The following is a 15,527-nucleotide window of genomic DNA, read 5'->3' on the forward strand; positions in this document are numbered from 1 at the left end:
CCTCCATTGATTTACACAAATAATTAAACCCAAATAGACCGTAAGCTCTGATACCAGTTGTTAGGGAAAATCGATGTGATTCTCCACAAGTAAATCAATCAATGGGAATAAAAAAACTAATGCGGAAAAATTAAATCAAAGGCAACACAAGAATTTTTACGTGGTTCCCTCAATGTGAGGTACGTCCACGGGATCGAAATCCGATTCCACTATCAACCAAATAATCCCAAACGATTACAAACGAGACACTAATGGTCTCACAAAACACCCTTAGGTGAATTCCAAATAATCACAAATAAACAAAGAGGAAAGACCTCACCAAATAGAAGAACCAAAATCTTCTGAACCAAAGTTGAAGAAGACCCAAAATAACGAACTAAATCATCCAACTAATGAAGCCGAAACCGAAGTAGCCAACCGAAATTCACTAACGAACCCACAGTGCACCAAGCACTAACTCAACACATATGACTTGGCAGCCACACTGTTTCACAAAACAAATTCAACAAAATTGATTGATACACCGAATACTCTCACCGAAAAAGAATTGATGCTGTTGCGCCACTCTCATCCGGAAGATCTAAACAACATATATTTATATTGTTGAATTTTGGGCTTTTTAACAAAACTCTAATTGTATCCAAATTGAATTGGGTCTCCTCAAATATAATATATAAAAATATATTATACTAAACCAAGCCAAATTAAAACTCTTTTAATAAATCAATTGGGTCCCACACTCCAATAAGGAGGTATACCCAACAATACAAACAAAAAGTAAAAAAGTATCACTTCCAAGTGGAGGGCATATTTGTCATTCCAATGTAAAAAAGTCAAAAAAATCAAACAAGAAAACCAAACGAACAAAAAAGTCGCAGGCTAAAAAGGTCAAAAAAATCAAAAAGTCAAATTTACCGAACGACACCAAAATATCATCACAAAATCCAGATCATTCTTCACGCGGAAGCCTCCTACAAATGGTCAGTTTACAAAGGGGGCCAATGCATATCCACATAGAGAGGCATTTGTTGGGATATATGGCGGGAATGCATTTTAGAGATATATGGCTCTGATTGTGTTGCGAAAACAAACAAACCAACCAACCTTGGGTTCTTCCAAAGTCCTAAGACAGAATGAACTAAATTCAGAATTTCAAAGTTTGATTTGGTGAAGCCTCTGTTCATACTTTTTGTCACACTGTCAAACATACTGTCTTCAAATGTTTCTGTTCTTTTGATCCTAAAATTATGTAAAAAAAATTCAAACATATTGTCTGTAAATATTTTATATAAAAAAGGATAGCTACATTTGAAAATAGGAGGTATATAACGAGCAAAGATCTCTTGTCACTAAAAATCCTTATCCCCTGTTCCAAATTACTCACAACCATTGGATCATTTGAGAATATCAAGATTTGAGGATTTCAAAACATATCTAATGGTTATGAGTAATTTGGGACATGGGGACAGGAATTTTTGGGACAGGGGATCCTTGTACGCTTCTAACCGTGTCACCCCTCCCTAAGAAAAGCCTGTATTGATCCACGTGGCATCCATATACCTAAAAACCCCTCCTCTCCTCCAACTAAATCTCTTACTTCTACTTGTATGGTCCATTTCTAGATTTTGGAAATGGAAACACCAATATATTTTTCACTCATATCTTGTCCTTCCAAATCCATGACTGTATATCTCTCCCACCCCTACCCCCCACATTTATTGATGATGGGGCTTCCACCATTGACACCAGTACCATTACCATTTCCTTCTCTACACACACACTCTCTCTCTCTCAACACACACACACACACGCAGAGCTCATATCCCTGCTTCAACTGCATTACAGAGAGTCTCATGTCTGCCACTTCAAGACTCGTCTCATCCTCTTCCAATCTTTTCTACCCACTAGTGATGCAATAGTTGCATACTCTATGTTGAAAACATGATAAAGAGTCGTATTAAAGAAAATACCCTTTACCCGTGTCACTAGCCAACAGCTAGGCACGCTATGCTCTATTTATAAGCTCTTCCAACCAACTTATCTCCATCAAAGTTTAACAAACTCCACTGTAGATATCCTGTGAGGAATTCACAAAAAACAAAAAACAAAAGAACCCACATTAGAAATGTCATTTTCCTATGCAAAAAACTTCCTACGACGTTTCTGCATGGACGATTTCCAAAGGGGTAGTGGTGACAGCCTTGGTGGCTTCTTCTCCAATGATCTCCTCCTCCCGTCCCTCGGAGCTACAATCAACCAAGAAACAAAACTTCGAAGATGCATCATCTCCCCCTTCAGTCCTCGTTATAGGTGAGATGAGAGATGATAATGATCTCCAACTCTGCTTAATTAATTACTCGGGGTGCTCTTTTCTTTCGTTTTTCTTTTTGTTTTTTTTTTTGCCACCTCTCACATCATATTCTGGTTTGTTCTTGATTTCAGGGCTTGGGAAATGTTCTTGATTGGTCTAGTCATTTACTCAGCTTGGATCTGCCCTTTTGAGTTTGCATTTCTGACCTACAAACGAGATGCGCTTTTCATAATTGACAATGTTGTCAATGGATTCTTTGCCATTGATATTATTCTCACCTTCTTTGTGGCATATCTTGACAGTCAATCTTACCTTCTAATTGATGACCCAAAGAAAATTGCAATCAGGTATACCCATACCAGAGTCTCTTGTTTGATTAACCTGATAGGAATCATCAATAGATTAGACACTGTTTTCTCTCCAACAAAGGATTTCTCTTTATATATGATATCATTTTTTTCCCACTTTATACTTACAGGTACATATCAACATGGTTTACTTTCGATATCTGCTCGACAGTGCCATTCCAACCTCTGAGCCTCCTCCTCTTCCCTAGTCATAGTAGTGGGATTGGCTTTAAATTACTTAACATGCTCAGACTTTGGCGCCTCAGACGAGTTAGCTCCCTGTTTGCAAGGTCCACCAGACACAGATTCAACAAATCATGTCTTTGGTTTTCCAAATTCTGCACAATATTCGTATACTTACTTTATGTATAACTCAAGTTTTTCTTTTCTTCAGACTGGAGAAGGACATTCGCTTCAACTACTTCTGGACCCGGTGCACAAAACTCATCTCAGTAAGACACCAATCATACAATTATTTATTTATTTGTAAAGATCATTCATTATTCATAAAGGATATCATCATTGAATTCCTTTTGTTTGTTTGTCTGTCAGGTTACACTGTTTGCAGTACACTGTGCTGGATGCATATACTATTTGATTGCAGATAGACACCCAGATCCAAACAAAACATGGATAGGTGCAGTCTACCCAAATTTCAAAGAAGCAAGCCTTTGGGACAGATATGTAACTTCAATTTACTGGTCTATCACTACCCTAACTACTACTGGTTATGGCGATTTGCATGCTGAGAATTCCAGAGAGATGTTGTTTGATATCTTTTACATGCTCTTCAACTTGGGTTTGACTTCATACATCATTGGGAACATGACAAACCTCGTTGTTCACTGGACCAGCCGCACCAGAAACTTTGTATGTACCCCTTTTCTTGTTTTTTGTTTTGTTTGTTTGTTTGTTTGTTTGCCTTTCTTTCTTTCTTTCTTTCTTTTTTTTTTTTTTTTTTAAGTACAGAGATTCTGAAAGGAATTGGAAATTTTAATACCAGAGGGATACAGTCAGAGCTACTTCAGAATTTGCCAGGCGAAATCAATTGCCCTCGCGCATACAGGATCAAATTCTGTCTCACGTATGTCTCAATTTCAAAACACAAGGATTGAAACAGCAAGAGACTTTGAATGGTCTGCCAAAAGGCATCCGTTTGAGTATTGCACAGTTTCTATTCTTCTCTATCGTTCAAAATGCCCATCTTTTCCATGGTGTTTCTCACGACTTCCTTTTCCAATTGGTATTCATCTTTTTCTCCCTTTTAAATTTTTTGTGTGATTGAAGATCTTCCTCAGTTTTCATTCTAATGTTTGAATATAATTTTCATATTCACAAATACAAGCAAAAAGGAAGCTTCACATAATTTTTACGAGATACTTAGCAATAATACTTTGTTTACAAAAAGGTTCCTGAAATGGAAGCAGAGTATTTCCCACCAAAGGAAGATGTAATCCTACAGAATGAGGCTCCAACAGATCTTTACATTCTGGTCTCAGGAGCAGTGGTGAGTGAGTGATCTTAATATATTCATCTAATATGATTTTTGTAATTCACAAACAACGTCTAACTAACATTTCTGGACCGGTAATGATTTATGATGGCAGGATTTGATTACGAATGTTGATGGGCATGACTGTGTATGTAATTTCCAGTAAAATCAGATTCAATATCTTTTGTAGAATAAAGAACAAAGGAAAGCTAACTTCACAATCTCTCTCATGCACTGTACAGGTTCTTGGAAAGGCCATTGCAGGGGACATGTTTGGAGAAATAGGGGTTCTATGTTATAGGCCGCAGCCATTCACAGTTCGAACCACTGAGATTTCTCAAATACTACGGATGAGCAGAATTACACTGATGAACATTATTCAAGAAAATAAAGAAGATGGTGACATTATCATGAACAATCTTTTCAAGGTATGCACAACATTAAACTGCCTCTTCCTTCAAGTTCGAGGAAATATATTATATTATTGGATTCTTCCACAACCCCCAAAACAAAAAATTTAAGAAAGATTGATTTCTATGCTTCCATTCACAGAAACTGACAGGAATGGAAAGCATTGGATTTGTAAACCAACGGACAGATCTAGATTTGAACCCTGACAACAGAGGAACAGAAAGAGGAAACTTTTCTCAGATTGTATGTGAAGAGCATCTGCATGGAGGAGATCCATTGAAACAAGATATGAGGGCTATAGGCAGCTTCCTTAATTCGGATGTTTCTGCAGGGAAGAAGAATGAAGAAAAAGGAGGAGAAATGCACAATTTTAGTGGCCAAGAAGAAGGAGGAATGATTGTAGTCAATTCAACAGCGACAACAACAGTTGCTGGCGATGGAAAAACAGCTCTTCATCATGCTGTTTGTAAAGGGCATATTGAAATGGTTAGAATTCTTCTGGAAGGAGGAGCAAATGTAAACAAACCAGATGCTAGAGGGTGGACCCCAAAAGCTCTAGCTCTACAACAAGAAAACAAAACCATATATGACCTCATACTAAGTTATGAAAATACAAGGAAGAGGACATTAGATGACCACAAAATACAACTTTTCAGCCCAGAAACAGTTCACCACTACACTGGGAATGGTCACTTCAAACCTACTACTACCACTACTAGTACTACAAGAAACAAAGGCGGCTCCAATTGTTCAAACTCTTCTCAGTCTCAGCTTAGGGACGTATTGACAACCTGCAGCACTGGACATTCTAGTGGTCCAACTGATAGAGAGGTTGCTAACAAATTGACTAAGAGAGTCACCATTCACATGAAGTTCCTCCATGAGAAGAATAAGTCACAAAAGCAGCTTGCGAAGCTAATAATTCTACCTGATTCCCTAGAAGAGCTCTTGAGGATTGCCGGTAAGCAGCTATGTTTGACCGCAAAAGAATCCTCGACAATGAACCTGCATGTTAATAACAAGAGTAATAATCATATTTATAAGTTGACAGATTCAATTAAAATATACAAAAGACAATTTTAAGCACACAACAGATTACTAACTACTGACTGGCAATGCTGCTCTGTTAAAAAGATAAAAAATTAAATAACGAAAAAAGCATGTTTTCTTTTTTAGTGCTTCTATCTGTTTGTCATCAGGCACTTGGTGGAACTGCAGGTGAAAAATTTGGAGGCTACAAACTTACAAAAGTTGTAAATGAAGAGAATGCAGAAATAGATGACTTATGTGTCATCCGAGATGGGGACCATCTGTTTCTCCTTCAAAATGATTAATGATTGTTGAAAAGCTGCCTTGAACAACGAATGTGCTTGTAGCTTCAAGGCAATTGTGTAATAATGTATAGTCTGTCTAACAAAAAGTCGCTAGGCCACATCAAACAATCCGAGTGTATCTTTCAAGGTGATTAATAATACTGGAAAATTCAATTTACATGTGGTTGCCTTCAACCCATTATAGGATGAACAAAAATAAAAAATAATTTTGTTCACTCCATATATACTGACAAAACTCATTTTGCAAATTGTCATGATCTGCTGGTATAAAAATAGACAATTCCAAAACTATTTTCCCTGTTTCGATGTGTCAGACATAGGAATGCAGATCAACCATCAATTCTCTGTACAAGAAGACAACCAAGTTTGTAGAGACATGGAACAACTGTATAGCTCTTATTCATTTTTTCTATGAAATACAAGTCCATATATATAGACTATCATACAGAGTTTATTCTAGACAATCCCTTTTCTTTACAACTCATGCCACATGCACTCTTGCTTTACAATTCATGCCACATGCACTCTTGCTTTACAATTCATACCACATGCACACTTGCTTTACAACTCATGCCAACACTCCCCCTCAAGTTGGTGCAAAGATGTCGCCAATGCCCAACTTGTCGAGTGAGTTGTAGAACACTTTACTTGACACGCCTTTAGTTAGCATGTCTGCCAGTTGATCTTCTGATTTAACAAACGGAAACTGAACTATCCCAGTCTCGAGCTTTTCTTTGATGAAATGTCGATCCACTTCAACATGCTTTGTACGATCATGTTGGACCGGATTGTGAGCAATACTAATGGCTGCTTTGTTATCACAAAATAATTCCATTGCTGAAGCAGGTGGGAAACCAAATTCTGTAAGTAACTTCCTTAACCAAAGGAGTTCACAAAGTCCCTTATTCATCGCTCTGAACTCAGCTTCTGCACTAGAAAGAGCCACGACCTTTTGTTTCTTACTCCTCCAAGTAACAAGGTTTCCTCCTACAAAGGTGAAATATCCCGAAGTAGATCTTCTGTCAGTATTGTTGCCTGCCCAATCTGCATCTGTATAACCACCAATATTTAGATGATTATTCTTAGAGAACATAAGTCCTTTCCCTGGGGCTGATTTCAAGTATCGAAGTATTCGAACAACTGCATTCATATGATCTTTACTAGGACAGTGCATGAATTGACTTACAACGCTCACAGCATATGTGATATCCGGTCGAGTATGTGCCAAATAGATTAGTCTTCCAACTATCCTTTGATACCTCTCTTTATTCGCAGGTAGCTGATCAGAATACTCTCCTAGGTGATGATTCTGAACAATTGGAGTGTCCTCAGCCTTACAATCAAGCATTCCAGTTTCTGCGAGTAAATCCAACACATACTTTCTTTGGGATAGAAAGATGCCCTGCTTTGACCGAGCCACCTCAATTCCCAAAAAATACTTCAACCCACCCAGATTTTTCATTTCAAATTCGGTCGCCAAATATTCTTGGAGTTTAGAAATCCCCCCAACGTCATCGCCAGTAATTATCATATCATCAACATAAATAATCAACGCTGTTATTTTTCCCTTGTAGTGTTTTAGGAATAGTGTATGATCTGAATTGCTCTGCTTGAAACCACATTGTTGCATAGCCATGCTAAACCGGCCAAACCATGCACGGGGAGATTGCTTCAAGCCGTATAGTGCCTTATTCAGTTTACATACGACTCCATTTTGAGAAGATGAAAATCCAGGTGGAACATCCATATATACTTCCTCCTTGAGATCACCATGAAGGAAGGCATTCCGTACGTCAAACTGATGCAATGGCCAATCTAGATTAGCTGCAAGAGACAATAATACCCTGACTGTGTTCAGCTTCGCCACTGGAGAGAACGTCTCATGATAATCTATGCCATAAGTCTGTGTGTACCCCTTCGCCACAAGTCTTGCCTTATACCTCTCAATAGATCCGTCAGCCTTGTGTTTGATAGAAAAGACCCATTTGCATCCAACAGTCTTCTTCCCTTTCGGCAGAGGAATAAGTGTCCATGTCTGATTTTTCTGAAGAGCCGCCATTTCCTCTTGTATAGCATGCATCCATTTCGGATCACTCAAGGCTTCGGGTACTTGGTTAGGAATATGATCAACAGACAACTGGTGTACAAATGTTTTGAGTGAATCTGATAACCTCTGAGATGAGACATGATTGGCAATCGGATATATGGATTTCTTACTCACATGATCTGGAGAGTATCGGTCTGGTGGTTTTCCACGGTTATGCCTGAAAGGTAATTGATAACCAACAGAAGTATCACAAGCATTATCAGGAGGAGGAGTAGTTACCTTACGAATATTCGCAAGAGATTGATCAGTCTCGGGTATTAGAGGGGGATGAGTGGGGTCTTCATCGTCGAGACTTCTACCAGGTTCTTCTCTACAGTCAGCCATACAAGCTGGTGTAGTTATGATTTCCATTCCACGGTCAGCAGACCTTCCTGATACATCAGTAGGAGCGGCGGTTGTAGTAGTGGTAGAAGCTGCGGTAGGCTCGGGATAAGCTACTTCTGTCCCCATTGCTAGGAAATCGAAAACAGCCCAATTCTGCTCTTCATTATGTCGTATCTCCCCCTGAAGAGGAGAATCGGTCATGGGGTTAGGGAAAAAGAACTCAGACTCGAGAAATGTGACATCCATGGTAACATAAGTACGTCGGGTGGGGGGATGATAACATCGATACCCTTTCTGATGCGTTGCATAGCCCAGAAAAAAACAACGTAGAGCACAAGGATCAAGCGTAGTACGTTGAGGTTTCGGGAGATGTACGAAAGCAACACACCCAAATATCCGAGGTGGGAGCATCAGGACAGAGGGTAAAGAGCCATGGCATGAGAGAGCCTGAAGCGGTGTCTGAAAGTCCAAGACTTTGGAAGGCATGCGATTCAACAAATAAACTGCTGTAACAATGGCATCGGCCCAATAACTACGAGGGGCATGGGCACCAATCAAAAGGGCCCGAGCAGTCTCCAAGATATGTCGGTTTTTCCGTTCCGCCACACCATTCTGTTGAGGAGTGGTAGAGCAACTGGTCTCATGAATGAGACCACGAGTGTTAAAATAACTCTTGAATGCATCATTCATATATTCGCCACCATTATCGGAGCGGAGAATCTGAAGCTTGGCAGAGAATTGAGTCTGAATCATGGCATGGAAGGACTGGAAAAGAGGAAATACGGCACTCTTATGTTTCAACAAATAAACCCAAGTCATGCGAGTACAGTCATCCACAAAGGTCACAAACCAACGAATCCCAGAAGGAGTTAGAACTGGAGAAGGTCCCCAAACATCGGAGTGTACCAAAGTAAATGGAACATTACTTTTATTCAAACTTAAAGGATAAGGCACACGGTGACTCTTGGCCAAAATGCAAGTGTCACATTTAAAATCAGACTCACTAATGGCAGAAAATAAATCGGGTAACAAATGCTTTAAGTAGCTAAAGGATGGATGCCCCAAGCGACGATGCCAAAGCCAAATCTGTTGACGTTTCACATTGGGCACTTGTTGTACATGATGAGCTTGGCCGGGACTGAAATCATCCATAACATATAGCCCCCCCCTCTTAGTACCACGACCAATGATCTCCTTGGTGAGAATATTCTGAAGAAAACAAAACTTGGGATATATTAGTGCACAACAATTGAATTCTTCAGTAGCTTGTCCCACAGATATTAATTTACTTGATAGGGATGGAACAAGTAAAGTGTTTGACAATGAGAGTGAGGAAGAGAGAGAGACAGTGCCAGCTCCTGTAACCGGATAAGTGACCCCATTGGCATTAGCAATATTTACCCGTTTTGGTTGAGTAATAGAAGTAAAGTCATTGGGATCAAACGTCATATGATCGGTGGCTCCCGAATCAAGTATCCAACCATTAAAGGCATCCGGAATGGAATTAAATAAAGCGTAACCACAGTTACCTGAAGCACTGAAAGGGGTAGAGCCATCTAGGAGATGAGAAGTACTTGTGGATGTTAGAAGAGACAACTCGGGCTCCGCATGTGCTAAAGCAGCCCGTCCCGAAACACTGTTGACAGCAGCTTCACTTTCACTTTGTTTCCGGGCTTTGAACTCGTCCCACCATTCTGGAAACCCATGTAATTTAAAACAGGTCTCACGGGTGTGTTTGGGCTTGCCGCAATAAGTACATCCATGACCTTCAGTAGATGGCTTCCCTGAGCTACGGCTGGAAGAAGACAAACCAGATTTGGGCAGCGCTGCACTGGACCGAGTTCCAGCTGCAGGCCGAGTTCCAGCTGCAGATTTCCCAGTTGGGACCATCGATAGCTGCTGTTTCAGAGGCTGCGGATTGGAGCGGGTTCCTCCTCGAGATGCCATAGCAGCGCCAACCTGTCCATCTGTGCTGACCATCATCACGGACTGTCGTGAATCTTCACGGCGAACATAGGCATATGCCTGTTCGACTGAGGGGAACGGGTTCATGAGGAGTACGTCGCTACGAACCTTGTCAAGCCGATCGTCTAAGCCATCAAGAAAGGTATACACTCGGTCCTCTTGTAGAATGGAAGTAAATTTCTGAATATCATTGGGACAGACCATCGGATTGGGGCGTCGGAAATCGATCTCCCTCCATAAGGCCTGAAGGCCATTGTAGTAGGTTTCAATTTGCCCACCGCCCTGTCGCATCTTGGTCACCCGTTTCTTGAGATCATAAACCTGCGATGTGTCTGTGCCATCAAAAAAAGTTGTGGCAATGGCATCCCACACTGCTTTTGCCGTTGGGAATCGAATGAAATTACCAATCATGCTTGGTTCCATGGAGTTAATTAACCACCCTTTCACAATCGAATTTTCAGTCCGCCATTTTCGCCATGTTGGGTCAGTTTGTTGGGGCTGCTGGAGATCTCCATTGATGTATCCAAGTTTATCCTTGCCGGAGATATACATCTCCAAAACTTGGGACCACAGAGCATAGTTGGTGCCATCCAACTTGATGCCGATCGGTGCAGCGGAAATTTCATGGGTTGGTGCCTGGTTCTGAGTCAGGGTCTGGGACAGTAAATCTGTCATTCTGGATGTTAGGTCTTCTAGGGTTGGGTTGGTAATGGATGTTTGGTCTGTGGATGGAGTTGCCATAGTCGGCGTGAAGGTGTAAAGTGTGAAGCAGAAAGCCTAGGATCTCTGCTCTGATACCATGTAGAGACATGGAACAACTGTATAGCTCTTATTCATTTTTTCTATGAAATACAAGTCCATATATATAGACTATCATACAGAGTTTATTCTAGACAATCCCTTTTCTTTACAACTCATGCCACATGCACTCTTGCTTTACAATTCATGCCACATGCACTCTTGCTTTACAATTCATACCACATGCACACTTGCTTTACAACTCATGCCAACAGAGCCACCTCTAATACTTGCCAAATTGTGTATTTCTCAAATGCCTCAAAAATCTCCCAACCCAATTCACAATATCTGCACAAAAGGTCAGGCCAAAACAAATTGAAAACTGAGAAAAGAAAAGTAAAACAGAAAATGAAAATTGTAGAATATAATTCTATCACATACTCTACTTTGGATCTGCAGTAATTTGATACAAGGAGAGAAATGATTCAATAGTTTCAGGACGCAAAAGATTGTGACGATCAGCACATTTGATAATTTTGTCATGCAGATATTTTGAACTCTTGTTCCCACTATCAAGATCTCCTTTCGAATTTCCCTGCTTAAAATAGAGCCTGATATGAAATCTCTATTCACTAGCATAAATTACAGGAAAAGGAAAAGAAAGTAATGGCATGTAATAAGATAAAACAAATGCTAAATTGGCTAATTTTAGTAGATACATGATACTAAAACATAAGTTCATGGAAACCTGACTGACTTGTCAATATTGAAGTAACCAATTTCTTGAACAGGACCCAGTTGAAGTTATAGAAAACATACTGTGTTAGCTAAGAAAAATTAAGATGTGTACTTCTAAATTCTAAGCAAATCTGGAGGAAGGGGAAATGCAACCATTTATTTCATAATTTACAACATAATGGTCTCTCGATTACAAACCAACAAAGAAACCATTCCATTGTTGGGATCAGTCACGGCCAACTTTTTTGGCCCGCCGGCCACTTTTTTGGCCAGCTAGCTAAATAATTGGCCGGCCAGTCAAGTTAATTGGCTGCCAGTCAAGAAATTGGCCGGTCGGCTAATTTTCCTAGGAGCAGGGCAGTTTCGGCAGAATTCTTGATGAAAGCATGTGGTTCATGTCATTTCAGATATTTTCTTGTTATATTCATGCACAAGATATATCTAGGCCCCCTCCATTATCTTCCATTGGCCTCCATTGCCAAAAGGGAGTTTGTCATCTTCCATAAGGTTGATTTCATTTCAACCACCCTTGTCACCCCATCATCCTTGTCTCCCACATTCTCCTTGAATTGGCAACCTTCCCTGATTGCTTATAGAGATAGAGAGGATTAGAATGTGAAAAAAAGAATGGAATTGAACTGAGAGAAAAAAGAGAGTTAGAGGGAAAAAAGAGAGAAGTGTATGTTTTGAGCCAAAACTTCCATACACACTGATACACCATCTTTCAATATATCAAACCTAGCCCATAAATTCTAATATAGCCATAATCAAGTAGCATAATCTAAAAGAGAGTGAGTGTTCTTGAAAAGAGAGAAAAATACAGAGTTGTAACTCTTCTCCCCCAAACACTGTTAAATAGCCCCAAAACACCATTCCAACTTAAATTTTGAATTTCCAACCTGAGAATTGAGAGCATGCTTCCTAAGCTTGAGGGTGATCAAAAGGAAGTTTGAAAATTAAATCCTTCCTTGGAATGTAAATTTTGCACACTTTCCATTTTCTTTTACTTTCTTGCATTTTCTTTCTTCTATTGTTTTTCTCGCTTTGATTTCATGTTATAAACTTGTTGTAAGCTAACTGGAAGTAGTTAGTTGAGCCACTTGTATATTTTACGTCTGGTTTTCTGGTGTTTGAAGCAAAATAGAGTTTGGCTTGCCCTTATTGGCCAGCCGGCCAACTCATCTTTTGGTTGGCCGGCTATCATCTCCTGGATAGAATCCCAGCAGCCTCCTGGTGCCGAACAAAACAGTTTCCGACAGTCTTCGAGACCCCCTGAAGCTTCTGTTTTTCTGTTTTTCTTTTAATTAAAGAGTGATTTGAGAGGATATTTTGATGTAATATTTTTATTCCTCTCCTCCTTTATTTGGATTTGTGATATTTCAAAGTAATGTAATAATTCCCCACTCTTGCTTCTTTTTATCCCCTTCTTTTATTTTCTTTCCATATTATGTAAATATGTAATATGTCATACTTGTCATCTGTGGGAGCCGAATAAATAGAAGAGTCGGAAGGTGCGTACCGCAGAAATCAGATATTATTTGGCTCCACATTGCGTGACTAGGATGCCGAATACATTAGTAAGGCCGAATAGCCGGAGATCAGTAGCTCCGAATAAATAAAAGGGGAATGGGATAAAAGTAGGCTCAGGCCCCGAGGCCCAAAAAGCAAGTATAAATACAAGAACCACAGATTTAGAAAGGTATGTAAGAATCACTTCACTTAACTTAGTAAACAAGATATCCTGAGTGTCTGAACTGACTTGTCCGTCGGAGTGCTAATTACGGCACCCCTGACCGGAGTGTTTGTATCTTTTCAGGTGACTAGCTGAGGATTACTAGCATCTCACAGGATCTGAAGAGTATTTCCAAACCACTTCTCCACAATTGGCGCCGTCTGTACGAATACTCAAATACATCCATGGCAGGTGTGACTGAAGATCCTCCGATAGCCACTGACGAGACCACATAGAGAGATGACCTCACTCCAGCAAACTCGCTTGGACCAAAAACCATCGCAGCCAGACTTGCCTTGGACCTCTGCTCATCTTCAAACCCAACGCAAAAGACAATACAAGCGACCATGGCACAAGCTAGGCAAACCAAACAGAGGTTGGACAACATCATCGCTGAGAATGAACGCGTTCACCGCGATCTGGCCTCAGAAATAGTAAAATCCAAACAAACAGTGCACCAGGTTTCTGAGCGACCCCCGAGGGCAGATGATCGACGATCTCTAGCTCAACAGCAAGAAACTGACGGCCGCTGTGCCTCAACAGATCATCTTGAGGAGTTGGCAAAGGACGAACGTCTCCAACAATGCATCCGGAGAAGTGCGATCAAAACACCTGCCCTTCTGAAGGATGCATTTCCGCTTGACAGCGTCCACATGATATACAGCCTGCCAGCAGCCCTAGCCGTGCATGCGATCCAATCACATCCAGGCCCCCAACAACAACTCATGCCAGCAAAGCGGCTCTGAGAAACGCCAAGTATCACCTTTGACAACTCTGATTTGATCGGCTTAACACTCCCTCACATCGATCCATTGGTTGTTGAGCTACCCGTAAACTGGTTCACCGTTGAACGCGTTCTTATCGACCAGGGTAGTACTTCGGAGGTTATGTATTTTAAAACCTTCATCAAACTCGGATTCAACGAATCAGACCTGACTCCGGCTCCTTATCCACTATTCAGCTTCAATGCCAATCCAGCGTACCCATTTGGAAAGATCAGCTTACTCGTTCGAGCAGGTTCCAGAACGGTGGATGTGGAATTCTTGGTCGTCAGGCTGCCATCGCCGTACAATCTCATCATGGGGCGATCGTGGTTGCATACCTTGCAGGCCGTCCCAAGCACCTATCATAAACTGCTACGTTTCCCAATAGAACATGGCATTGAGCAAATTCGCGGCTCCCAGAAATCGGCACAAGCATGTTATCTCCTTGCCGCCAAAACGCCAAAGGAACTGCAAGTAAACTCCATTGAGGTGCCGAATCGGGAGATCCTAATGACGTTGGGCGGCATCCAAATGAGAAGGCCACGGAAGGTTTAGACCGAGTTGACATCGATGGAAGCCCAGAAAAGTTCTTCATGATCGGCGCTTCTTTGAATCAAGCCGACAGGCAGCAGCTGATCTCTTTCTTACTCAACAACCTCGACGTCTTTGCGTGGACTTCGTACGAAATGCCGGGAATAGACCCGTCAGTTTCACAGCACCATCTGAATGTCGATCCCAAATGTAAGCCGATCATTCAGAAAGGCCGGCGGTCAGCCGCGGAGCACTCTGCTGCCGTTGTTGAGGAGGTAGACATACTGCTTGACGTCGGGTCAATTAGAGAAGTCACTTACCCTACGTGGCTCTCCAATACAGTGGTGGTAAAGAAGAAAAATGGGACTTGGCGAGTGTGCGTCGATTTCACGGATCTGAACAAAGCTTGCCCCAAAGACTGTTTTCCTCTACCCAGAATCGACCAGCTTGTCGATGCTACGGCACGCCATCAACGCATGAGCTTCCTCGATGCTTACAGAGGCTACCATCAAATCGCCATGCATCCAGATGACCAGGACAAAACTGCATCCCTCACCCCAAGAGGAACCTACTGCTACAAAGTTATGCCTTTTGGGCTGAAGAATGCAGGGGGAACCTACCAAAGACTGGTCACCGCCATGTTCAAAGAGCAACTCAGCCACACTATGGAAGTATACATTGACGATATGGTGGTCAAGTCCAAAGAAGAACAGAATCATATAGCCGATCTAGA

General features: G+C 41.1%; 1 protein-coding gene across 4 annotated transcripts; it reads left to right on the plus strand.

The window, feature by feature from the left end:
• The first annotated feature begins 1,618 nt into the window (after nucleotides 1-1,618).
• Nucleotides 1,619-13,246, plus strand: LOC114306907 (potassium channel KAT3). 4 transcript variants are annotated; one of them, XM_082887402.1, is made up of 12 exons: nucleotides 1,620-2,310; nucleotides 2,443-2,658; nucleotides 2,790-2,948; nucleotides 3,053-3,110; nucleotides 3,211-3,528; nucleotides 3,662-3,901; nucleotides 4,067-4,165; nucleotides 4,266-4,298; nucleotides 4,393-4,578; nucleotides 4,703-5,522; nucleotides 5,761-6,263; nucleotides 11,305-13,246. In XM_082887402.1, the coding sequence occupies exons 1-11, from the start codon at nucleotides 2,126-2,128 to the stop codon at nucleotides 5,781-5,783; spliced, it is 2,337 nt and encodes a 778-aa protein (XP_082743528.1). In that variant the 5' UTR covers nucleotides 1,620-2,125; the 3' UTR covers nucleotides 5,784-6,263; nucleotides 11,305-13,246. The 4 variants fall into 4 exon arrangements, with proteins under 4 accessions (XP_028108029.2, XP_082743528.1, XP_028108027.2 ...); XM_082887401.1 differs by having other exon boundaries at nucleotides 1,622-2,310; nucleotides 5,780-6,263; XM_028252226.2 differs by lacking the exons at nucleotides 5,761-6,263; nucleotides 11,305-13,246 and having other exon boundaries at nucleotides 4,703-5,736.
• Nucleotides 13,247-15,527: the final 2,281 nt, after the last annotated feature.

This window comes from Camellia sinensis, chromosome 9 (genome assembly GCF_055761805.1).
Source record: "Camellia sinensis isolate YWXY chromosome 9, ASM5576180v1, whole genome shotgun sequence".
Classification (NCBI taxonomy): domain Eukaryota; kingdom Viridiplantae; phylum Streptophyta; class Magnoliopsida; order Ericales; family Theaceae; genus Camellia; species Camellia sinensis.